Below are 26,419 nucleotides of genomic sequence, written 5' to 3'. Positions count from 1 at the left end.
TCTTGCCACGTAAAAAAAGGCTCAGATTGCAGCTGGCTCTTCACAGAAGAAGCTTCATTCTTCACGAAAATGTGAAAGCAGAACACGTTACACACACACGGAAATATTAAAAACACATTCCTACTTGTACATGATAAAAATTCTACATCACTGAAATTATTTAATACATCTTCAAACATCAGATTTATCACCCCTTTAGAAAATGAACATAAAAAATTGGCATGACTGGTGTGTTTTACAGCACGAGGACAAATATATTAAGTGCTAACAATGTAGTTTTTGCTTTTTTTTTCAGAGAAAAATGTTTAATAAATAAAACAATTAGCATTTTCTGAGTTTAAATATTGTGGGGAAATCATTACGTAATTTTATAAATATATAAACTTCATTGAATTAAAATTCACATCTACATTATCTGTTATTTGAATTTAAGAATAAATGGATTTTTGATTCATTATGATGACATTTTTTCTTAATTTATGATGGTCAATTAGTGATTACTTAGAAAAAGAAAAAGTTTGGCAAAAAAACCCACATCGTTTAACTTGTGAAACTACATTGTAGCAGAGCATATTAAAAAATACCAGTACATACATATATATCCAGAACATAAATCACTGTTTGTGTATGCAAAAAAATATGTCTTTTATCAGACTTTTGGACTCAAATATCAAAGATCATTTGTAATTAAAAATTAAAAACGGAACTGTGTAGCTAAAAATTGAACAGTGTCATTAATACGTTTCGTTTTGCAGAATATATTAACCACACAGTAAAACTGAAAATCATGGCTAGAAAAAAGGAAAAACAACAACAACAACAAAAGGAACAAAAAGCTTATGTGCATATCTGCACACCTGGTTGGTCACTGGAAGCATCAACCAAACAGCCTCCTCAGTGGTCCGTTCAGTGGAGCGAGGCGCGCTGATGCTCTCCGTTTACCCATAAACCCCTCTGTCCTGTGCTGTATTTTGAAGCAGAGAGAGCTGAACAACAGGGGGTCCAATCAGAGAGGACAAACTCTGTCCCAGGTCCCATTATTACCTCACAGCACCACAATCTAGTGTCCAGTTTCTGAGTTTCTGGCCAACCCAGTCCAACTCCAGTTAAACCAGTTTGATCCCAGTAGGGGGCGCAGCAACCCTGTTTGACTATTCCAGAATATTCCAACATTTCCTCTTAAAAACACCTTTATATCCAGAATCTAATTAATTAAAAATGTTTCACAAGTTTGTCTTAATCAGATGCAAATGTGACAGTAAAAAAATGTGTCATTTCTTTATGTCTAAACATGTAAAGAATAAAAAAAACAGTCACCGTCTAACTGACTGACCTCCACCCTGAGCCACTCAGTACAGTAGTATGTTTATTTGGCCACTTTTGCAAAGGAGGCAGGTTCTCAAAAAGAAATAAAAGCGACACAATGAGCAGAAAATGAGAAACAGGACGAGGAAACAGATGAAAAAGTGAGGAAACTTTTTTGGAACGATTCCTGACAGACTCATTGTTCTCCTGGCATCAGAGTGGGACATGAGTCCTGCGACGAGGCCTGTGCAATACTCTGTGCTGCTACGTACACAGCTGGTGGGAGAAGGAAAACAACAAGATATGAATCAGTGTGATTCGGCGTGTCGGTCCCTGAGTCACTGTGGCCCCGTTTTTGAGAAGACGAGCCGGTTCTTTCTGGAATTTCGCAGGTAAACCAGCCACAAGGTATTACGTGTCATTTTGCAGTAGCTTGGCATAGATTGCATCGTGTCATTCACTGTCTGAGCGTAGATTGTGTACTTGAACGTCCGAGTAAATAACTCCCAGTCTCGGTGGAGAACGGGTGCGAGGTCGGCGGTGAGGACGGACGAGGAGGAGGTCAGGTAGTCAGCAGGAGGAGGATGAGTGTGAGGAGGAGTGGAGGTGAAGCTGTCCTCAGTGAGCAGGCGCTACTTCCACGTACAGTTTCTGAAAAAGAGAAGGGAACTTTATGAATGAAATCGGATGTATGAAGTACTCGGTATGGCCAAAAATATGTGGACACGTTTGTGACTTTTGGTCTGGACCAGTTTAACGCTACTTGGACTCAACACCTTAATTCCAATTTTAGAAAAAAAATAATTACATTTTATTTTCCTTTTTCGTGTTTTTGGCTTTTATTTTAAAAATAAAGAGTGACAGGGAAGGGGGAGAACGAGGGCATGACGTGCAGCAAAAGGCACCGGTTTGGAATCGAATGCAGCAACTGCAGTAAGCCTCAGTACATGAGGTGAGTTAGTGAGCACCCCGCAATTTCTGCTCATCTTAATGTTACAGCTTATAATGATATTACGGACGAACTTTGTGACAACAGTTTGTGGAAGGTCCTTGGTTTTGGAGTTTGGCGAAGATGCAGAAGAAGTCTGAAGAAAGCCCCTTTGGGATGAACTGGAATGCAGACTGCGAGCCAGGCCTTATCGCTCGATATTATTAATGCTCTTGTGTCTGAGTGCAAGGGCCTAGATTTTCTTAAAACATGGGGGGGGGGGGGGGCATATGTAACAGGGGGGGTTTGGGTGTCCTCCATAAGCAAGTTTTGAGCATCTAACACTTAATTTTCCTGCATTATGGTGATTTTTATGCACCAATTTTTGCATGTTCTGCATCTATTTATGGTGGAAATGTCAATAATTTGTCAAATAAAAGTCCTTTGCTATTTTCAAGTCTTTATTGCTGGGAACAAATGCAAATTTTTGAAAGACTGAAGGGGACGTGTCCCTGTGCCCGGCCCCAAAATCCACACCTATGGCTGAAAGGGTGCAGCAAGGTTCTGAGATATTTTGGGGAAAAAAACCCAGAGGAGAGAAAGTTGTTATAGAGGCACATTTGTTTTGGAAGTAGATTTATCAGGCCAAAGCCTGAATAGATTTATTACATATAGAAGTGGACCGTTTTGGTGTCCACATACTTTTGGCCATGTGGAGCATTCTCCATTTGACTGCTTCTCCTCTATGACTGATGAATGGGAATAGATTTTTATGTATGTTTTCATGCAGATGACGTTCCATATTCTTGCTGTAACACCTGGGTGTTCAACAGGGGGTCCACAATCCTTAGGGAGTCCTCAGAGTTACTGCAGGGGTGCCGCCAAATTACTTTGATAATTTAAAGTTTAATTTAAATTTTGTTTTTTGTTTTTAAATCAAAACATGTCTGAAAACACATAAACGATATCATAAAGTGATAAGCGAAATAATAAGAATAATAACAATAATTAATAATAATAATACGTGAAAATAAATCGGCCTATTCATAAAAAAAAATAATAAATTACATAACACAAAATTTGTGACAGGCTAACTGTTACCCATGAATCCTTGTGCAAACATGAGAGCTAACGAGCATTAAATCACTGTGTGGCACTTATCCATAATGACAAGGTGAATATTTATGTACTACCATAACGATAAGCTGTATTATTACTCCGAGTGTACGGACATTCTTGAGAGCCACAATTTATTGTTTTGTAATTTTTTGAGCAAGAAACTCTGACATATCATCCGCCTCAGAAACCACCAGCAAAAGTGCAAAGAGGGAAGCTAAAGCACCTAGCCATGCTGCTACTGCTGCTGTTTAGCACCTACGGGCAAATGTGAACAGGAGAAAAGCCGAAAATGTTCAAAGAACTGTCTCAAGTGCAACTGAGTTTTATATAATATATGTAGTAGGGGGTCCCTGCTCAGTCTCTATTTCAGCTGAGGAGTCTTTCGCCTGAAAACCGTCGAAGACTCCTGCTGTAACCGATTCATGGTAACTACATTTGAACTTGAAAGACAAGAAGATACAGAAATATGACAAATGCAGTTGTACATACAGTAAGTAACTGTTCAGACACCATAAAGACTTCTAAATGTAAGAATAAATTAGGTTTAAAATGTTGCACCTCACCTTGTATTTGTTTTGAACCCTCTGATGCTGTAATAAGAGAGCGAGGAGAGAGAGAGAGAGAAGATTTAGATAAAGTTGAGGCGAAGAAACAAGTTGCTGATTAGTCATTTTTGTATGCTTAACTTTCTCAATAAAGCTGCTGCTTTTGTGGAACAAAAGGAGCAAGAAACAGACAAATGACCAGGGGAAGGTATTTACCATTACTCAAAGCCTTACGCCATGAAAAATGAGTCCTGACTGGCTGTGCAACCCTAAATATGTCCCCTATGCAAATTCTCTTAAAGGTCGGATAAAAAAAGCGCTTGAGAAGCACAGCAACAGGAAAAGATGGTGTTATGTAAATTAGGAGGAGTAAGAATGATCGAGATTATACAGAAAGGGGATACAGGAAATGAAAGAGAAGGGGGTAAAAAACACGGGAAAATTCAAAATGACAGAGCGAAACCAAGAAGTGGACAGAAGATGAAAGGGAGACCTGAGTGAGAAAGTATTGCGGTGGGGGGAGAAGGTTGGAAAGATTGAAACAAGGTCAGACAGAGAGAAAAGGGAGGGAGAGAAAGAGACGGGATGGGGGGGTGTTTGTGTCTGGGCGTCACTTTCTCAGCAGGGGGCGGACTAAAAGGAAATAATGGAGGGAAGGATGGAGGGATGGAGGGATAGGGAGGGGTGGAAGAGCTGCTGAAGAAATGAGGGACACAAAAAAAAATACAGGTGGTGAGACTAAAAAGCGGAAACGGTTAAAACTCCTCAGAAAAAGGAGCGTCCGTGAGACGGGATGGAAACGGGGATGAGGCTGCACGATTGCAGCTGCCATTAAATCGATCTGCGGGCCTTGAACCCACCTCTGACACTGCAAACACATGAAGACAGAGTGTGTATTGATGTCTCCAGGAAAACTACCACCTACACATGATCCCACTGAGATTATGAGACAGGAAATGGGACACTCGCAGCTCATCTGTCGTACAGTCGCACAGAGGGAGAGAGGATTTATTAAATGAGGGCTTAAAACACTCGTGTTTGTCTGTTATATTCATCTACAGGTCTCTGCAGCAACACGTCGCTCCGACAGACATGAGACACTGAATTACTCCCAGGTTCTGTACCACTAACGACCATCTAGGGGTTAACGAAGCATTAAATAACATGCTGGGTCCGGGCCTCTCGCTGAGCCAGTGTGTGTGCGTGTGTGTGTGTGTGTATGCGGCTGTAATTGTTGAGTGTTTGTAGGGAGGAAATCAAAGCAAACAGAGGAGAATAATACGCAAACAATTAAAGCTTTAAATAGCGACGATGCAAATTAAAACAAATATATATCATCATTTCATCGTATGAAAAAGGTAGCAGTTTGGACGTAAACGTTACGTTTTAATGCAATTTAACGACGAAAAGAATATTTATCAATTAAATGTACTTTCAAGATAAATGATGTTGATAAAACTGAAGCATAAAATGTGTTTGATTTTAATCAATAAAGCTTTTTAAATTAATTAACAAAACTCGCAAAATTATTTATTTTAAAAAAAGCCTTTTTGATACAAGTACGTTTTTTTATCGTGAAAATTAGCATAAAAAACAATTAACTTACGACATTAAGAAATACGTTCTAAATCATACGTTTAATTTCATTAGTGTAGGAAAAACATTTTACTCAACAGTATCACTCAGTGTGTGTGTGTGTGTGTGTGTGTGTGTGTGTGTGTGTGAGACGCTACGCCACTTTTCAAAACTAAAATGTGAAATGCCTTGTGTTTACCCGGCTGTGTGTGATATGTGTGTTTTGATCCGACTTTAATCACATCATTTCGGCAAAAAGCCCGACATCGAGGACCACTAGTTTGCGTCAACATCATCATTTCGGTCATGGTGAGCTCTGCCGCAAAATGGCGTCCGCGGTGGCGTGACTGCAAGTGCAGTGTCGTCTCTGCACTGCAGTCAGAAATGTGCAGCGTGTGTGTAACTGTACATGCACAACCGTGGCTAAATGTGTGAGCGCGTGCCACTGTAAGCGTGTATGTGTGTGTGTGTATGTGTGTCTCCAGTCGGCAGAACGCCCCACTGCAGAGACAGACACTGTTCCACCATCCCACCTCTCCTCTCGTGCCGCCATTTTACACACGCAGGAGCTAATGCTAACCAACCCTGACTTTAGTAAAAGTGAAAAATGAAACAAAAGTGCATAACGGCGAACGCAAAAACGCGAATCAAAGAAAATGGTTAAAGTCAAATTTTGAGTGTCGAGTTTGGGATCCGGGAGAGCTCGGCTTGGGCAAACGGTGTGTGTGTTCGAGTTTTGTCCTCGTGTGTATCGAGTTCAGGGGGTACAAAGGTATTTGGGAGAGAGTGGAGGGGGTAAAGGAGGGCAGCGATGTAAGAAATTTCTTAAAAAAAAAAAGAGAGAGAAAGAAAGAAAGTGGGGAAAATGGTGAAGCTCTGCAAACTGAAATGAATGCAATGGACTGCTCACAGCGGGAGGACGACAGAAAAGAGGAAAAGAGAGACGGAGGGAGAACGGGAATCAATTAGAGAGAGAGGGGAAGTTGGTCTATAATGGTTTCTCACAGTGGGACGGCGGAGAAAGAGAAAGGCGGAGAGGCAGAGTGACAAGGACGAGAAGAGAGATAAACACAACAGGAGGAGTTTTAGGGAGAAGTTGCAGCCAAAAAAAAAAAAAAAAACTAAGTATGGAGCGAGAGGCGAAGCGAGCCGGTGAAAGATGCAATAGAGGGCTGCAGGGCGCTGGAGATTTCACATGACACCAGTCTTGCTGATGCCGATTCAGAGCCTTGTTTTCTGACGCAACGCCGGCTCAAGCACCTTTCAGCAAAGCACTTCTCTCTGGCGGGATTCGTGACAAAAAAACATCCTCGCATGCGCCGAAAAACATAACCAAAAACCTAAAAAAGCCAAAACAAGCTTTAAAGTGCTGCGAGCAACAACCAGGATGAGGAAACATTACACACACACAAACACACACACAAACACACACATGGGATGTCATTAAGAGCTCCCTGCGTCACTGAATCTGTCCTGTGTCGCTTGTTGTGTTCTTGGGTTAAATTAAGGCGAAAAACACACACATTCACACACCGGAGAGGAGACCGAGGGACCGGCGAGTGGAAGCTGACCTTGGAGCAATGACAGCGTACCTGACGGACCCTCTCACTGTCATCACTCTGTCCTTCAGACCCGTGTGAGGCAGGTGTGTGTGCTGATAATTAATTCAAACAGCCACAACAGGGCAATATACCGTTTAATCACATGCTTTCTGGAGGAAATAAAAGAAGTTTGGGGAGAGGGAGATTTGAAGTTGAGATGTGAGATAAGAAGGACAAGAGGCTGCCATCACCGAGGGCCCCACACACACACACACACACACACACACACACACACACACACACACACGGAGCACCCTGCTGCCATGCTACCTGTCAGATAAAAGGGAACCTGAGCAGGAAGGAACCAGAGGGTATGTACTGTAAGGTGTTACCACAGGGAACAACACAACAACAGCTGTGGTAAACCGCCACTAATGGACAGTCGAGGAGAAAGAGTGAGAGAGAGACCCTCCGACTCTCCTCCATCTCGTTCTCTCTCCTCTCTCCGGCCTCATGCATCCTCATCCCGTTGCACTCGCCGCACAGCATGCGCACGACAGAGATGGAGCGGGGAGAGGGTAGTCAGTGAATAAGTGTGGTGTAGATATGGAGATGCACAAAAGAGATAGAGAAGACACAGGGAAGGTGGAGGAGGAATCTGGTGGTGGAGGGGTGGGGCGGAGTCAAGGGGGAGGGAGGAGGAAGTGTATGAGACTGCCATGGATGGTGCCTAGATTAGTTTTGCTCCAGTAGCGAAAGATCATAAAAAATGAGGAAGGGAGGAGAGAGCTGAGGAGACAGAGAGAAGGGGAGGATTAGTGCCACTTCAGGAATGACAGAAGACTAGAAAGAAAGAGCGGGAGGTCGGAGTGGAGAGGAGAAGGAGGAGGAGGTGGGGGGAGCGGAAGACAAGGAGAGGGAGATCCTGACATTTAGTCGGGATTAGTTTTGGTTAAGGAACAGGATGAGAAGGAGAGGAAAAAAATGAGGAAACAGTAGATGGAAGTTTGTGCATCTTTTGTGGCTGGAAGTCCTTCTCATGTAAAATAATGGGCTTTAACAGTCAAGTGTGTGTGCATGTGTGTAGTAATCCAGGTGATTCCAAATATTTTGATTATTCCTGGGCTCAGGCAGGCTGATCGGGGAATACCGCCAGAAGGTCAGAAGACTACATTAGCATTTTCTCACTGAGCAACTATCTGTGGTATTTCTAATTAATGACAGCAGGATAATTAACATATAAAAAAAAGTCATCAGCCTTCACTCTGGTAATAACGCAGCAAATTAGTCTCCGTCTCGCGCCGGAACAGTGATGGCATTTAAGAATTCATTCGAGACGGATGGGGCTCTGTTTTAATTCCTTTTTTTAATATTTCCTTTTCTTTTTTACCAAAGTGACACGACTTTAATCAAGGCGCCTCGGCTGGGTGGTATTCGTTAGACAATATGTAGGAATTCAGTCTTTCCCACAGGATTTGAATCTATGTGTGGCGGCAGCTGACGGCTATCTGGTGTCTGTCTGTCCCTTTTTTATTATTCTTTGTCTCCTCTCTAAATATGCAGATTTTTTTTGAGTCGGTGAACACAGCACTTTGTGGAGTTTGAGTGGTGGCATGGATAACTGATCAGTTGATCCAGAGCTGATCAGATTGATGGATGAGAGGAGCAGCTGCTGCAAACTTTATGACGCAGCAGAATGAAAAAAAAAAAAACACAAAAAGTTAAGTAAGGCGAGGTTTAAGTTTAAATTTCACTGTGCCTGTTGCTCTGCTGCTCCATCTGTGCCCAGAGCACGCTCTTGGAGTGCAGAGCGTGCTCTGGGCACATACGGCTGTCCACGACTTGGAATTATATAAGTTGAATTAAATTAGACAGTTCAATACAAATATTTAACAACAGTTTTTTTCCATATAAAGTTTTGAAGTTTGAACAGGCTCAGCGGGACATTCAGCGTGACAACGGCATTCATGTAGGCTAATATAGCCTAGTAAACAAGCTAAAGGTGCTTACAACAAAGTGCAACATTTTTTGCCGACGCTAGATATCAAACAAAAGCCAGAGACTGTATCTTATTAACTTGCTGTGAGCTGTACACTTATCGCTTCTTCATCTTACAACTCTTACCCTCTCTTTGCGTGCTGCAACCTGCATGTCTGCAGCTGCTTGTACCAAAGAGTAGCTTGAAAGTCAAGCACGCTCACCACGAGGCAAAATCTGGGAACCAAAAATTATTCAGTAGTACACTACACAGCACACTCACTAGCAAAAAAGGAGAAAAAAATAACTGCTTGACTTTAAGCAATCTCAGTTGACTGATGGTTTCCGACTGATGAATTAAATCTCCCCGACTTTCAAGAGGCAGCCCTAGCTGCAATGAACAACCGAAAGGTATTTAAATTCCAACAGTGTTCCTAATAAATGGTACAGTTTCAAGGGGGGGGTCCAGTTTTCCAGTTTTAATTGTGGCACGCTTCCACAAATAAATTCATATGTTGGAAACCCTAGACAAACAACCTTGCAAGCAGCTTTACTTAAAAAAAAAAAAAAAGTTAGTTCAGCCTGGGACAGCGCGACAACCCCCCTGCAGACAGCACTGGGATGGGAACTGGGACAGACGTCTCGGACACGCATACGAGGGGGCACACACACACACACAGAAAGAGAGCACACGCAAAGGCCCATGCAGGAGCGGACAAAAGTGCACAGACACAGAAAAGCGGTCATACACGTAGAAACACACACACATGAACAACTGTACAGGGATTCCCACAGTGACTGGGCAACATTCCCAACCGGAATGGGCAGCTCACTGGACTGGAAGACTAACATTACTCCAGGCGCGCTCTGGATTAGATCAACTCTGGGAATTTCACACTGGGACAGAGAGATGGAGAGTGGGAGAATGAGAGAGACAAGGATGTAAAAAAAGAGAGAATGAAAGGAGGAGTAGGGGAAGAAGAGAGGGAACTAATGCTTAAAAAAAACTCTCAATCCAATTAGGTTTAAAAGCCGATGTGGAGTGGAGAGTGGAGTAAATCTCATGTTACAAGGTTAAAGATAATACAAGATTCTGAAGGGTAAAGATGAATTTAGTTTCCTTGATAAAAGTGGGGAATTAGAGCATCACGTTTATTCAAAAAAGTGAGGAGGAAACAGAATAGTGGGGATGAGGAGCAGTCTAAACATCATGCCCCGGTAGTAGAGATGAGAGTGGCAGAGAGAGGAATCTCGTGGCGTACAAAGGGGAGGCATGAAAGGAGGAAGAGATGAAAAGAGGAGTGTACTCACTGGGCTCGCAGCACACGGTGACACGCAACTTCATACATGGCAGAGGAGGGCCTTCATCTGCGGGTAGAGCTAGAAAGAACAACAAGAGAGAGAGAGAGAGAGCTTTAAACATGCCGCTCATCTGTTAAACCCAACAAATGGTTGGCATTCAAAATAACGTGTCAAATAAAAAGAGAAAATCTGCACATGCTGGATGAAATCTTTCCATCAAATCAACTCTTTTGAGACCTCTCTTGGTACTTTTGAAGATTTCTTATGACAAGACAAGCTAAAGAGCAGCGAGGTTGTTTTCCTGTTTCCACCAGTATCAGAACGCCACCTCCCTGTGTCACACACTTCACTCTTATCTGTACAACTAAACAAAAACAATAAAATATGTGATCGAGAGTGCAACCATGAAAACTGCTCCGATATCATTACTGATCGTCGCTCATGAGAGAAAACTGGCAAACAGCCACTGTATAACCTGCTGGTTTAGCACTGCTTTTATAAAACAAATCTGTCTGGAAAGTGCAGTTAAAGGGGCTTTATATTTGAATTATTCACAAACAGCTGCTACCTCAACAGGGACCCACAACACAAGCTGAGTGTATGATCGCTAACAGTCTGTCTCACTTTGTATCTGTGATTTTAGCTGATAAGATGCGTCGCAGGATAGCAGTCGCCGTCTACGGTGGCTGAGAGAGCTCAACTCACACCGAAGAAAACCTCTTTATTTTGACAGCACATGTTCAGATCAAGACAGAATGCTACAAATAAGGCAAAGAGAGAAGCACTTTCACCAAAATACAGAAAGAACGAGCAAATACAGACGTGTTAGAAGTTGTAGACAACACAACAAATGTGATCCAGCACTGTTTCCAGCGGACTCTAAAAACCAGCCAACACGTCTCAACATTTGATCTGTTAAAGATCACAACCCATCACTGATGTTGGAAGATGAGCTAATGATGTTTGTATCAGTTTAACAAAAAAAAGTCTCAACTCAAGGTCTACTTACTAACTTTTTCTGGAGCTTTGACCTTTGGACCTTAACTTAAAGTTCCCCTCCATTCATAAATGTGTTTTGCTTCTGGGTATTTCTGTTGGATGTTTGAGCTCTACTGTGCAGAATGATGTACATGTTATGTTTGACCAAAAAAGGTTGTTTTTTTTGTTTGCGTGCTAAAAGTAATTCCTCTGCACTCACCTTAAATTTCAGTTTAAGACGTGTATGTACAAACAAAGCCAATCATGGTCCGGCATGTAACTTGCACAAGTGTGATGTGGAAACTTTCAGGGTTCATCAGGTCCCCAGAAATGCACCTGACTTTGAAGCCAATTTGAAATAGTGGCCAAACTGTGTAACTGCAACTTTCGGGTTCGTCATTCACTTGATGTCATAATCGATGTATATAGAGAACTGGATATAGCTTTTGAGGTAGGGCCCTGTTCATTACTATGAAAGCTGCTCAGTGGGGCATGAAGCCAAAAAAAAATCCACATTATTTGGCCCACAGAGTAAACGCATTCATGACTTACAGTGGCCGAGATGCTAAATTCCAGTTTAGTGCTCTGCTAACTTAAATAGGGATAAAATGATTTCATTATGTGGCTCCTCTAGACCTTCTGAATGTTACTGAACTAAATGCAAGAAATCCTGGTATCTAAACATGTCATTTCATGGGGGTTGTGAGGCTCAATAAAATTATTTAAGTGATTTACAGACATTCCTCAGGAAAAAGTCTTCTTAGGCCCCATGGCATCACGTGACGGACCCAGAAGTTGTTGTTCAACATTTGGCCACTGTGTCAAAATGGCTTCAAAGCCCTGCGCTGTTCTTGGATGCTTGATTGAGCCCATAGACTTGTGTTGGGAAAGAGACATCTGTAAATCAGAGGACACATTTTTTTTTTTTTACACTAAAACCCCCACGAGATGACTCGTTTCACTTTTTGGATGTGATCCTTTCAGTCTGAAAATATTTTTTGAGTCTAGAAGAGCCATAAGTTTTAAATCAATTTATCCCTTCAAGTTAGAAGAGGGCTTAACTGAATGTGAGCTGCTTGGCAGCGGATATCTCCAATGCACCTGCTCTTTGAGCCCAACAATGTGGAAGATCCAAGTAATTTTATAGGTGGGAGTAAATCTTCTTTGGTTTCATTTGCCACTGAGCCCTACCTCAAATGCTGTATCCAGTTCACATTATACATTCATTTTTGCAAAATTTACAACCTAAAGCATGCATAATTAGCGTTCCCAGGCACACCCAGGGTGCACTACTTGCAAGCCAAAGTGTTTTATATTTTAACGTTTTAGCAAAAATTGATGATATGACTGGACAAATGAGACTTGGATTATACTGCTGGAGTTGTGCGAGCATTTGTCAAAGGATGTTTTGATAAAGTTTTGCAGTTGTAAAACAGTCCCAAATGACTTTGATTTATGAAAAAAGTTTGCCTTTTGTTGGATTCTCCCGTCACAGTGGAGGCATGAGTAAAAAAGTTCTTTTATGAATTCAATGTGACATGTGGCAACTAACTGATATACAAATGGTCATTTTGTGGGTGAAGTATTCCTTTGAAACATGTTGAGGAGGTCTTTCAGGATTTGTTTTGTCAAACTACTGTTTCCGAGCTCAATATCTATTTAAATTATAACAATGTGATCACATAATATTGTGTTTTGACAAATTACGAGTGCATCCTTCAGTTTTCGGTGTCCCTTGGAAACATTGCTCTTCCCACACATGGTTCCATGTTAGGAGCAGCTGACTTTTAGAGGATGTCAAGGTGCTTCCTGTTTGTGGGGATCCAGGCATGGAGAAGCGGCGGGCGTTGGTCAGGAGGTCGAGTCCAAGAGACAGTGGGCTGTCAGTGTCATAGTCTGTGGGAGCCGTGGAGAGGAGCTGAGCCCGGCTCAGACTGAGCCAACTAATGCCATTAGTGTTTCTAATACTATTGTAGTGTTCTCCCAGGCTAATGCCATTATACTGTCTCTGGTGCTGCGGGCCCATTCAGCCAACAGACCCCAGAGCCAGACATTTGGACCAACTTTACGCCTTATCTTTGATGTGGACAAAACACACACAATCGCTCTGAGCCCGATGTGGCCCGACCAGGGGGGAGACACCCATTGTTGCTTTTCTCTGAACTGGCCTGAACAACCACAATAGCCCAGTGTGTGTGTGTGTGTGTACATATATACATGTGTGTATGTGTGTGGAAGCACTCTCTCATGCCCTCACAATGCTCCATTGTCCCTTGGACCGCAACAGTAATTTATGTAAAGATTCTTTCTCTCTCTTCGTCTCATCCATCCCTTTGCTCCGTCGCTTTTGTTGCTCTCCCTTTTCTTTCTCCAGTGTGGATTCCTCTCATCCGGCCTCTCTCTGCCCCCCCCCCCTCCCTTCCTGTACTGTCAGACTGTGTCCATCTTTTGCTCTTTCTCTCCCTCTGTCACTCCTCCACGCTTCTCTACCTCCGTCTGCTTCTCTGCCTGCCTTTTTTTCCCCGCTTCTCACTGTCGTCCCGTATTGATCTCCATTTCTTCCTCCTACACTTTGCGGTCCCTCTGTCTCTTTGTTGTCAACCCTTCCATACCATGCATTCACTTGACTCTTTCATTCTCTGCCTTGTTTCATGTCCTCCCCCTCTTGGTTGGACTGACACCACAAGTTGTAAAAAATAAGAAAAAAACACAGATTTTACAGCCACTAAGCCATCTTCTTCTCTGCCTCCCTTTTTTCCCTCCAGTGGTTTGAAATAAATGAGTGAGGGGAGAGAAGCACAGGAGAGTGTAATGGGAAAAGAGGAAACCATCACTATAATTGTGTAACAGCCTACAGGTTTAGGAAAACATGAAATTAATGTCATTCAGTGTGAATTTATGGAAAACATTAATGCTGTAAGCGGCAGTTTGCTGACACTCAAAGGCTCATAAAATACATATTGGCTGAAGTTTCTCTCAACCTTTTTATTCCGGCCGCCCAGCCACTGCACTTCCTTCAACACAGGTGTCTATGCATAGTCTGATGAACTCAAACATCAAATATTTACACCTTTTCTCTTTTTGGGCTACTTTACTTGGCTTCCAGTGTGCAAAGCCTGAAGCGAATATTCATTGCTTCATTCACTTTCTCACAATAAAGTAATGCTCTTTGCATGTAAAAACACGCACCTTTTAGCAATGTATCGAACCTCAATACTTTTTTGAAAAATGACAGGAAATTATTTTATACATCCATTAGAAGCTATTATCAATAAGAAGTCCTGGTGAAGCAGATGATCTGAGTCTTTCGTGTTTAAGTCCTAGAGTTAAGGTTACCTAAGGAGAGGATGTTACACAATTTTAGCTGTCTTCCGAATCCATTTTTGCTTATTGAGTCTTGAATATTTTATGTACAGTGAAATACCGGAGATTGCAATCCAAATTTTAAAAGGCTTGAAGTCATTTTTCAGGGAAAAATTGCAAATATCACCTAGTTTGAGCTACTCAACTGAAAGAATATGTCACTTTATTTGCCTTATGTGATGGTATGGTGATATGTCACCACTAAATGGACTACATGAGCAATGTGAAAGGTTTTTGTTTGTTTTAGGATATTATGATGGTACTTTTCCACTGTTCTTTGACAGTGGTCCACAGATAAGTTGATAATCAAACTAATTTGCAGCAGGAAGTGACACAAATGTGTTGGAGAAAAGTGTAAGTATCATAGACTGCAGACAATATAAAGATGGATGACATGATAGCTCCCCAAAGTGAAGCCAAAACATCTCGATCGCTCCCTGGTGGCTGGCTGCAGTACAGGTCATAAAGCCCCGTCTGCTCCATGTTGGCAGATGGAACATCGGCCAAACAAAAAACTCAAAGTGCAATTCAAAGAAATTTTTCCCAAAGATGGTTTCTGTCATTTTAGGAGGTTTTTATTTCGCTGCTGTGCATTCAAGTGTTCATTTTTGGTAACCAATAACTTTGGTTTTTAACAGTTATTTAATGCTACAAAAAGGGGGTTTGACAGCATGATTGACAGCTGTGTGTCTCAATCAGTGTGCTTGCAATCAGTGGCACTGCTCCCCATTGGTCGGACAGCAGGAACTCGATACAACCGAGCTGGCTGTGCAGACACTGGCTTCAAATGCCATTACCAACGCAGAATGTAGGAGTTGCATACGGGATATTTTGGCTTCATCTTTATACAGTGGGTGGAAGTGAAGATGCGTTGCCCATCTTGTCACTGGTGAGTATCAAAAACAGTCACGTAAAAATGAAGTTAAATGAATTGGCATGAAATCTCAGGATCGTTTTTGGTACCGATATCGAACTATTTACATGTAAGACCTCAATTACCAGCTATACCATAGTAAAATAACCAGCTTGCATATCAAAATTAGTAAGAATATCATCATGCCTGACCATGTCTTTGTATGTTTGTATGTTTTTTGTTGTTTTGTTTGTCCAGTCTTGTTTAAATTTCTGTTTCCATATACATATGTTACCTATCAATGCACTGTTTTTGTTATTGTTTTTGTACTTCTCTTTTGCATTCAATAAAAAAAAAAAACCCCATAACAAAACAGAACAAAAAAAACCTATTTCATATGAGAGGGGCACCTAAAGAGTGCAGGCCTTCTGCAATGCCAAATTCGCTATCTCTCAATGTTAACAAACACAAAAAATGATTTGCCACTATTGTATTTGCTCTGTGATTTGGATTTGCTCAAAAAATATTTGGGTTCTTCCTTGGCCAAAGTAACATTCTTCCACCAAGTTTCACAACAATTGAGCTAGTCGTTTTTCCATAATCCTGCTGACAAACAGACAAACCGAAAACCTCCTTGGAGGAGGAAATAATAGTCAACCTTGAATCTGACGGACTGAAAGCCCTGGCTAAATGACCCTCCAACCCCACACAAAAACACATCCCTCCTCTACTCACAGCTGTAGTAATAGTGGCGCCCTGGCAGAAACTCAAACCCCAGCGAGAAGGGAGTGAACCTCTGGATCTTCTCAGAAAATCGCACTGGTCCAAACGGAGCGTAGGGGGTGTTACACTCCCACCTCTTTATGGCCCCTCTGGTCTCCACACAGCCCTGGAAAGATGTCTCTCCCACCAGGTAGAGGGCCAGCGTCTCCGGCTGCCCGGGGCCCTGGCTCCCCTTATCGGGGTAGTGCGGGCAGTAAATGTCCAGGTAGTCATTCAGATTCACCTGGATGGACAGATCTCCTGCTGTTAACCTGGAAGGGAGAATGACAACGACATGAATATTTCACATAGCGATTACACAGAGTAATACATGACTGAAGGGGGAAGAGAGGCGGTGATTAAGCGCAGACAGAGAGAGAAAGAAGACAGATGACAGATATTCCATAATTCCTTTGCGCCCCGAGGAATGTGGATAGTTACAGCAGATGGATAGTTCATCAATATTACACATAATGATTACACAGTTGTGCAGGTCTTAAAGAATGTTTTACAATCTGATATATCGCAAAGAGACGACTGCATTTTACTTTCAGACCAGCAAGGGAGCGGTGTTGAGCGACAGATAGCGAGAGCAACAATTCCTCATATGCTAATTAAGACCGTTGAGGGGAGTTCAGTGCAAAATAAACCCGACTCCCTCTGCTTTCCATTCTCCCTCTGCACAGCACAGAAATACAAACTTATGCGGACGTGCATGCGCATGCACAACCACGTCTTCAGTCAAGGTTGACTGGCTTTAGGCATAACAACAACTCTGGACAAGACAGCATCATTAGAACAGAAGAGCTGCATAATGCATGCTCCTTTAGACTGCAGATTCTGACTTCCTGTCAGCTACAGTATAAAGAGTTATCCGTGTACAAACTAATATGGAGGAGGAGGGGATGTGAGAAAGATTGAGGGAAGTCGATGTAGGACAAAGTAAGAGAGGCAAATTCAACGTGAAGAAATCATAACACTTGGCATGAATCACAAAAGCATGAAAAGACAAAGCAGAAGACAACAAATGAAGTGAGAAATAAGTGACAAAGTGACGTAAAAACTAATATAAAGGAAGAGGAGATGCGATAAAGATTGAGAGAAGTCGATATAGGACAACGTAAAAAGGGCAAATTCAACACGACGAAATCATACGAGTTTGCATGAATCACAATAGTCGACAAAGACAAGGCAGGAGACAATAAATGCGGAGAGAAATGTGTGACAACTCAAGTACGAACTAATATAGAGGAAGAAGGGATGCCATAAAGACTGAGGGAAGTCGATGAAGGACAAAGTAAGAGAGGCAAATTCAACATGAAGAAATCATAAGACTTTACATTGATCATAAAAGCATACAAAGAAAAAGCAGGAGACAATGAATCAGGAGAAAAATGTATGACAAACTAATGTACAAAATAATATAGAGGGAGGGAAAGATTGAGGGAAGTCGATGTAGTTGATGTGACGACTTCATGACATAACAGCATGAAAAGACAAAGCAGGAAACAATGAATTAGGGGAGAAATGTGTGACAATTCAATGTACAACCTAATATGGAGGAAAAGAGACTGTGAGGAAGATTGAGGGGAGTCAAAGTAGGACAAAGTAAAAAGGGCAAATTCAACAGGAAGAAATAATGGCATAACAGCATAAAAAGACAAAGCAGGAGACAATAAATGAGGGGAGACATTACTGACAAACTAATATCTGATATGGAGGAAGGAGGGGATGCAATAAAAATTGATGGAGGCTGATGTATGACGAAATCATATGACTCACATGAATCATAACAGCATAAAAAGACAAAGAAGCCAAATTTGTGACCAACTAATGTACAAACTAATATGGAGGAGGGGGGGATGCAATAAAGACTGAGGGAGGTCAATGCAGGACAAAGTACAAGGGGCAAGTTTAACATGAGGAAATTATGACTTTACATGAACCACAATGGCATGAAAAGTTAAAGCACAAGACAATAAATGAGAAGCGAAATGTTTGATAAACTAATGTACAAATTAATATGGACAAAACTAATATGAAGGAAGAGGGGATGCGAGGAAGATGTAAGAGAGGTCAATGTACTGCATAAAAATACAAAGCAGGAAACAACAACTAAGGAGAGAAATATGTGACAAACTACTGTACAAACGAATATTTAGGAAACGAATATGAGTGAGGGACAACGATATCGGACAAACTGAAAGGGCAAATTCAACATGAAGAAATAATGACAAGAGCATGAAAAGACAAAGCAGGAGACAATAAATGAGGAGAGAAATGTGCAACAAACTAATATGGAGGAAGAGGGTATGGGAGAAAGATTGAGGGATGTAGGACAAAGTATGAGGGACAAATTCAACATGAAAAAATAAGACAGCGTGAAAATACAAACCAGGAGACAATAAATGAGGAGAGAAATGTGTGACAAACTAAAACGAAGGAGAAGGGAAAGTGAGAAAGATTGAGGGAAGTCGATGTAAGACAAAGTAAAAGTGGCAAATTCAACAAGAGGAAATTCAAAGACTGTATGAATCATAACGGCATAAAAAGACAAAAAAGGAGACAATAACTGAGGAGAGAAACGTGTTAAAAATGGAGGAAAGGAGTGTGAGTGATGTAGTGACACAAGATGAGGCCCAGGGGAAGTCAGATGGAGACTGATGAAAAGAGAGCTGTTGAGAAAGGTGAGAGACGGAACAAAAAAAAAGAAAAAAGCCAAAAGAAGAGGAAAGTTGGATGAACAGGTGATAGAAGAAAAGTGAAGTAAAGAGGAAAGAAAGTAAAGTGTTTTAATTAGCGACCCCAGAGAGTCTGAGTGCAGACACACAGAGAGGAGAACAACGGAGTGGAAGAATGAGAGGAGACGGACTTTAATTGGGCTCCTCTTCGCATGAAGCGCAGGAGAAAAGAATGAGGGGCAGAATGTGGCTTGGGCTGAAGGTTCAGGTCCATCAGTGGGAGTCTTTATAGAGGGGTGACAGAGCGGAGGAGAGGGGAAGGGAGTGCTGGGAGTCAGTGAAGGGGAACATGGGAGGGAAAAGGAACGTGGAGTGGGGAGGGGAGGATGGCGGTGGATGGCAGTAGTAGTCTAAAGTTAAGTAGGCGGACAGAGAAGAGACCATAGGAATAAATGAGAGGAAGAATGAGCGCCGAGAGGAGAGAAGGAGGAGGAGACAGAGATGATGAAAAAAACTGAAATGAAACAGATAGACATGACAGGAAGCAGGAGACTGAGATGGTCCAGCAAATCTGCAGCGGGTGTCAAAGATGGATGGAGCAATGAAAGAAGAAATGACAAGAGACCGACGGAGAGACAAGGGAGGGGGTATATGGCAATGACAAACAGAAAACTAAAATAGGAATCCACGTTAACTTTGAACCAGAATGTGGGCGCAGCGGTGCACAAATCTGAGTGAGATAATGGAGCAGAAAAGTGTGCGTGTGTCGCCAGGATGCAGGTGAGACCCTGGAGACAGGTCTCACCAAAAGCTGCTTCCTGCTCAATAGCTAGTGTGCAGAATTGGCGATCTATCAACAGGACAGGACACCATCGATCGAGATCCCTCGCTCAGGACACACACGCGTTCCTCCTGATCAATACCCCCTGTGCGTGTGTGTGTGTGGCCATGTCCCGATGGCTCTATTACCTGTGTGTGCTAATTACAGCCGAACAAAGGAACTTGATTGTCTGGTTAAGGGAACACAAAAGCGCGTAAGCCGGTTAAAGCGCACACACACACACACACACACACACACACACACACTACCTGTGGTGCCTTCTGAGGCTTCTCCAAGGCAGAGATATGTTTACATAGGTGCACCAGCTGTGGGAGCGGGTGTGTGCACGTATGTGCTGTGTAATAATAGACGTGTGCTGTGTCAACATGCTGCACCCCCCGCTATACATGTCATTCAACTCAAGATTCTTCTGTACCGCTCAGGTCCTGTTGCTCTCTCCCCGATCTGCATTCCTCCTCACCCCCATCTCCTCACTTCCCCCACTTCAGATGACATGCACTCATCCCCCATCTATTGCTTCACAGGCTGCACCTCCCCCCCTGCTCTCCCACCTATTTCTGACTCCTCTCTATCCTATATTACTCCCCCCTCTTCCTCCCACAAGCCTCCATCCAGGGCTTGCGCCATATGCACGCCAGCAATTACAGAGACGGTGTGCTCTACTGATGTCAAACTGTCAGCCCTCTTCCTGTCCTCTCCCTCTCTCTGGCCCTAGTAGGCCTAGGTACGCCCTAATTACACTCAGTATCCTCCCCTCCTGCCAGCCACCATGCAGCAGAGCGGTGACAGCATAGGGGCATCATGGGAGCACCGAAGGGGACGGTGGGTGTAAAAAGAACAGAGTGCCAGAGCAGCCTATAAGCGGGGAGAATCCTGTGGAAGCGCAGGAGAGGATTGGTTTGGTCCTATGATGAAGCAAGAGGGCAAAGACGCAGCACACACACACATGTGCATTTGAACACGTGGGTGAATGCACACCCACATGTTCACACACCCCATACGCGCACACACACTCTCTCTCTCACACACACACACACACACACACACACACACACACACACACACGGACATGAAAGTACTTCTAGAGAATAAAACATGCTCCATCCCCCAAGCCAGAGGGTGATCGGTGACACCCTTCTGAAGACTGGTGCAAGCTCTCGGTTGATAAAGAAAACTCTCACCGAGGAGCCGAATCAAAAGTAACACGCTGACCTCTTCAATGGGGAACTTGAAAAGACTAACATTTATCCTTTTTATAATTGCAGGAAATCACATTCAAAATTCAAAAATTGAACATAACCAGTGTCCTCCCTATGTGTGTCCGTGCTAACGTGAGTGCACACAGAAGCATCTATGCGTGTGTGTGTGTGTGTGTGTGTGTGTGTGTGTGTGTGTGTGCAGTTATAAAAAAATGCAAGGGCTTGACTGTGGCAGAGACCTTTGATCCTTTAATATGAGAGAATAATTAAAGGAGCAACAATTCCACAACACGGCTTCAGGAATACAGAGCAGATACTCGATCACGCACAGCAGCTGCGTACTCTGCATACTGAATACACTCAGGCACTTAACCCATGTACTGCACATAAACATGGGGGATACAAATAGTGTACTACAATGAAAATGCTAATTACATGCTTGCACTGAATGCATCCTAAATGTATACTGTGGATACTGTAGATTTAATAAACACTTTCATGCTTGTGATGGAACGATAACAAGCCCACAGTAAAAGTGCTGGCTCCTTTTAGTGTCGGCAGGAGGCCGAAAAGCTTGGTGGAGCCTCAGTTGTTCCGTGGTTGATCACAGCAGGGCGATCGCTAACTCTGGCCACTATGCTGACTGGGCACAGCAGGTCGTGGTCACTGTGCCTTGGCTAGGCATTGCATGACACAGCTTCAGCCTCTATGATGGGTGCTGTAGCAACCCTTGTGGTGAAATGGGAGGATCTTTGGTGCTCTCTGAGCATGCCTTTATGAAATGGTATTGCTTTTTTTCAGTTTTGGCGTGCCAGATGGGTGGGGTTTACCGCATGGTGACAGATGTCAGGTGAGTCAGTCTAAAAGATTAAAACAACATTGTCTGTGACATACTGATTGTCTGAGTGTTCTGGGTGTCACAGTTTCGTTTGGTAAATCCAACGAGTCACAGCAGCGTTTTAACAGCTAAATTTCAGGCTGAAGTCAGTTTATTTCAATGGAATTACTGCGATTGCTGGATTTGTTGGAGCATGCGCCATGGACACGCTTATTATACATAAAGTCCATGTGATCACAAATTTTGGGCTACACCTGGATGTTCCCCTAGGAGTCAATTTAATTCAGTTTTATTATTTGTCCCAGAGGAAAACTGTTTTGCAGCGAGTGTAAAAAAAACATAGGAAAAACACAATCAAGCACAAACAATATGAAACAGAAACATATAACCGTTAACATTAATCTGTGCACAGGGTGACTTGTACCATGCACCTTCAAGGACCTAAGTGTCCACCATAACTCCACAGTGACTGTATTTAGTGAGCATGAAATATCACAAAAATCTCCTAAATAACAACTATTTAAAATGACTGACAAACAGAGCCCACACCTGCTGCTGGTCACTGCCGGGCATGCGCCCTTTTGCATCTGTACAGACTCTTGGGGACATGGCTGGATGACAACATTTACGTCACGCAGACCAAAGCGGACCATTGCAGACACGGAAAGTATAAAGCTGGCTTTATTGCAAGTTAGCAATGAGTTAGCTGGCGAACTAGCCAGGGCGACTGACTTGCCAACAGCCCCGCTCACTATGTCCCAAACTTACCAGCCTTGTTTTGTGGGGACCTACCAATTATTTCTGCTGTGCTACTTCCTGCTTAAGTCCAGGAACTAAATCATAAAATCAATCACTAAATCAATCATTACATGCAAACATTTCTCAACACAGGTCTGACTGGTGGGGAACTGAGAAAAACTTGAGACAAAAAAGGAAGAGGCGAGCACACGTTAAGACCGAAACGTTTTGATGTTGGGCAGGTGAACAAGACCAGACTTTGGAAGCCTTTCATGGGAAAAACAGTGCTGTACTCTGGGGAATAATTGATGGAAACTATGCAAGAAGTTTATGACAAAAAGAGCCCAAAGACAGTCCAGGAGGGAGGAGGAAACAAAGCAGAACTAAAGAGATAGAGAGCATTCTTTCCTTGAGGTCTCCGAAGCTTCAGTGACCTTTTGCTCCACAGGCTACCCTATCTTCAGAGGAAGAAAGAAAAGGAATCATACACCTGCAGTACTTCACCCAAGAGAACCAGAGGGAAAAAAGAGACTTCATCAACCTCGATCTGCACCATTTCCAAGAATTTGCGTGGCTCAGACGTTTTTTTCATTTCCTCTCTCCCGCTTGATCTTTCTCTGCGTGAATGTAGAATCAGGACATCCCCCCTCCCCCTCCCCTCTATGAGCTGTGCCCCCCCCTCTGCGCCCACACAAAGCCATGCTGAGTCCAGAGCCCAAACACCAATGTTGTGTCTAACCTGGTGCTTACTCCCTTCAACGCGCACAAAACAAGGACTTCACCCCCCACCTCTGACCATCTGGGGCCCCCCACCACCCCGGGGCCCCAGATGGTCAAAAAATCCCTTAAACCCCCCCCCCACCTCACACCCTCAATGCGCCACAGACCCCGCCTCTTAAGATTGTCAGTGTCATCAAACTGTGGCCAAAGACGGTGATCAACCGCTCCTCACCGAGAGGAAAGAGGGACTTAAGGGGAACAAGCTGTTGCTCTTATCTTCTCTTTCCTGTTTGGTATGCCCGTGTGTGTGTGTGTGTGTGTGTGTGTGTGCTTCCTTCAAGGTCAGCAGGAAGTGTATCTCCCCTCCACACCAGACCTTTTGCTTTCTTTTCCAGGACTTGTAATCTCCAAATGTGGTCGGTATGTGGTGAACTTCCCTCCTCCTTTTGCCTTTTTCCGTCTCCTTCCACTTAAGTGTGTGGTTTTTCTTTACAAGCATGTTCTAAGTACACACATATGGGCCTCATTCAAAAACTGTGAGTACGCACATATCTGTGCTTAAACCAAGAACGTTTTACACACAAACTGGGGATTTAATAATAATTTCTTATCTGTATAATTTGTTCGTCCTCTGCAAACAAATTTAGAACTGCCTCAGACCAAGCAAACGCACAAATAATAAAGGACCAGCTTTATTATGAAAAGGTAAACACACATCCTTTAACTAAGTGCATATCATATTAAAACCATATTCATTCAAGAGGCTTTTTTAGACAACAATGTTTAAAACTGTTAATTTACTAATGCATGCACTCTTCTGAAGCCTTTTATTTATAATTAAAATATTCCCCTGTAAGCACTAAGTGCTCATTCCTAGCTTAAAAATGAATATATGTGCATATTAACATGTAAAAGTTTTGGTTTTTATTGATTTTATTGAATTGACGGCTACGAGTATATAAAAAATACCAAGGGTTTCCAATACAGTTATTTGTGTCTGGCAGCCTGCCAGGATCAAAACATCTGCCGCCACTAATAGATTTTCGGTTTGTGGAGCTGGACCTACATTAGGGGCACTGTTGAAATAAATATACCACTCAATTAATCACTGCATCACATTCTGGGCACAGATGAAGCAGCAGAACGTACGTACGTCCTTACTAAACAGAGAAATATAACTGTACACCTTTTGAATTCCTCAAGATTAAAGACTGATGAGGCTTAATGACCTTGTGAACTCATAAATCACACTTCATTCAAACTCAGCATAAACAAAATAAAACTCACTCAAATCATCTTGGTTACTCTTGCTAGTAATCTAGTTAGTGAGTCCACTGCTCAACAATCACCAGCTCCAGTTTGGTCGAAATAAATCCTTAATGTTCCGAGTTAAATGTAAAAAACATGCTGTTATTCTTCACAGTCTCTCTCTGCTGTTGCTGACCGCCTGCTGTTTACAGTCCTGTAACTTCTCCCTCCACCACTAGTGTCACAGTGTCTTTCAGCTCAGCCGTTCAATAGAAATAGGGGCGCCTGTATTTATGATGGTATTGAAAAACATACCTTCGGGATTTCAAAATACCCTGGTATACCTTATTAGCACCTAAACCCAAATGACCAATCAATTTTCCACCCGACGAGACACAAAGTGCTGCTGAGTTAAAAAGCTCTGCCTGCACTGCGTTTACAGACCCACACAAACCCGAGAATTTAGAGAGGGGACGCATTTAGAAAAAAATTCTCTCAATTCAAAACACTCTAATTCTGTGTGAAACACTGATACTGATTTACCTCCGAGCAGGTGTTCAAATATCTCGCCATGCTGCAAGGTTTTGCAGCCTGTGTTTCCAGAAGAGAGTGCATCTTCGGAGGCCGACATAACATGTTTGAAGAGAGTGAGAAATGGCTTATCAGCTGTTTCTGACTGCCAAGACATCACCAATTTGAGTGTACACCTCTAGAGAAGAAAAAAGGATGATTCTGATTCACTAACATATGCAAATGGTAAGGACATGCAAGTGCACGTGTCATGAATCCAGTGTTTACTTCGTGTGCGCTATTATTTTGTGTGCAAAGTAAGAACAGTTATACGCACATTAGTGAATGAGGCTTACTGTAATGATATGCATTAAGATCTGTGTGGCGAATGACCCCTGGGGGAAGCCCTGTGCCTTCAAACAAACCTAATGTCCTCATAAGGGTAGAAGAATAAGAGCACAAGTGCACACACACATTGCAAAGCATTATATATCAATATGAATTTGGTGCATAAGCGTTGGCGACTGACTCTGGGTGTGTGTGTGTGTGTACAGCCTGATGAAGTGATTGGTTGCACCTTTCTTGCCCTGCAGCCTCCATTAAATGACCAGAAGGCACCGGGCATTCAAACTGTGTGGATCAGCAGGCTGCCTCGTGGACCCACAAACACACACACACCTGCTGCTTCAGGCCCTCAGGGATTCTCAGCCTCAGGTTAAAGACAGACCCTATTTTCTGCCTGTTATGGCATAGGTCCTCCTCTATGCGTGTGTATGTGTGTCCATTCTGCGGGACTCAGCAGCACAACAGGATGTATAGCCACAGCCGTCAAGAGCTGAGGAAAATTGCATGATTCGGGCCCACAGGACCCATCAGTATGGAAACCAATCCATCGGAACCATTTTGATACGGCTGCAGGTCTGCAGAAACCATCATCCCTTTTTGTGGCAGAGCTCTGTCATGCATAGGCACCGCTCTTCATGTGTGGTCTACTCTGATCCTAAAATAAGCTTTCCAGTGACTTTTCTTGGAGGTATGAAATTACTGTCCACAATATAAATGGATAACAGGGCAGTCTTGCAGTCGCGTTTTTTTTTTCTCCTTTTTCTACGTTTGACCGAAAACATTGAAAATGTTGCCTCACTATGCCCATCAGCGCGGCGGTAGCTCTAAGTAATCTGACTCGACTCTCTCACCAGCTCTGCGTGTGAGGTGGCCACACTTGTAAGAGGAGTGTGAGGGAAGAAAAGGGCACGAGAAGAAGAGTTTCAGCTTGCACGCAGAGGAAAGTGTGCGGCAAAAGTAATGCGCATGGGCGAGAGCAGGGTGCACGTACGGCGAGGGGCGTGCGAGGGGGTAAATAAGGTCAGACGTGCCGTTGCCAGGACAACAACCA

General features: G+C 42.9%; 1 protein-coding gene across 2 annotated transcripts in view; it reads right to left on the bottom strand.

Moving 5' to 3' along the window:
* Positions 1 to 203: 203 nt before the first annotated feature.
* si:dkey-246i14.3 (ephrin A4) overlaps positions 204 to 26,419 on the bottom strand; it is a 43,159-nt gene continuing 16,943 nt past the window's right edge. The window contains exons 2-5 of one of the 2 annotated variants that reach the window (XM_042490697.1): positions 16,222 to 16,520; positions 10,302 to 10,370; positions 3,916 to 3,942; positions 204 to 1,956 (exon numbers count right to left, since the gene is read on the bottom strand). In XM_042490697.1, the coding sequence (XP_042346631.1) occupies positions 1,868 to 1,956; positions 3,916 to 3,942; positions 10,302 to 10,370; positions 16,222 to 16,520 (484 nt within the window). In that variant the 3' untranslated portion in view covers positions 204 to 1,867. The remainder of the gene's footprint in view (positions 1,957 to 3,915; positions 3,943 to 10,301; positions 10,371 to 16,221; positions 16,521 to 26,419) is intronic. The other variant, XM_042490698.1, reaches the window with a different exon arrangement.

This window comes from Plectropomus leopardus, chromosome 7, assembly GCF_008729295.1.
Source record: "Plectropomus leopardus isolate mb chromosome 7, YSFRI_Pleo_2.0, whole genome shotgun sequence".
NCBI lineage: Eukaryota > Metazoa > Chordata > Actinopteri > Perciformes > Serranidae > Plectropomus > Plectropomus leopardus.
This window is presented reverse-complemented; position numbering and strand designations above follow the sequence as displayed.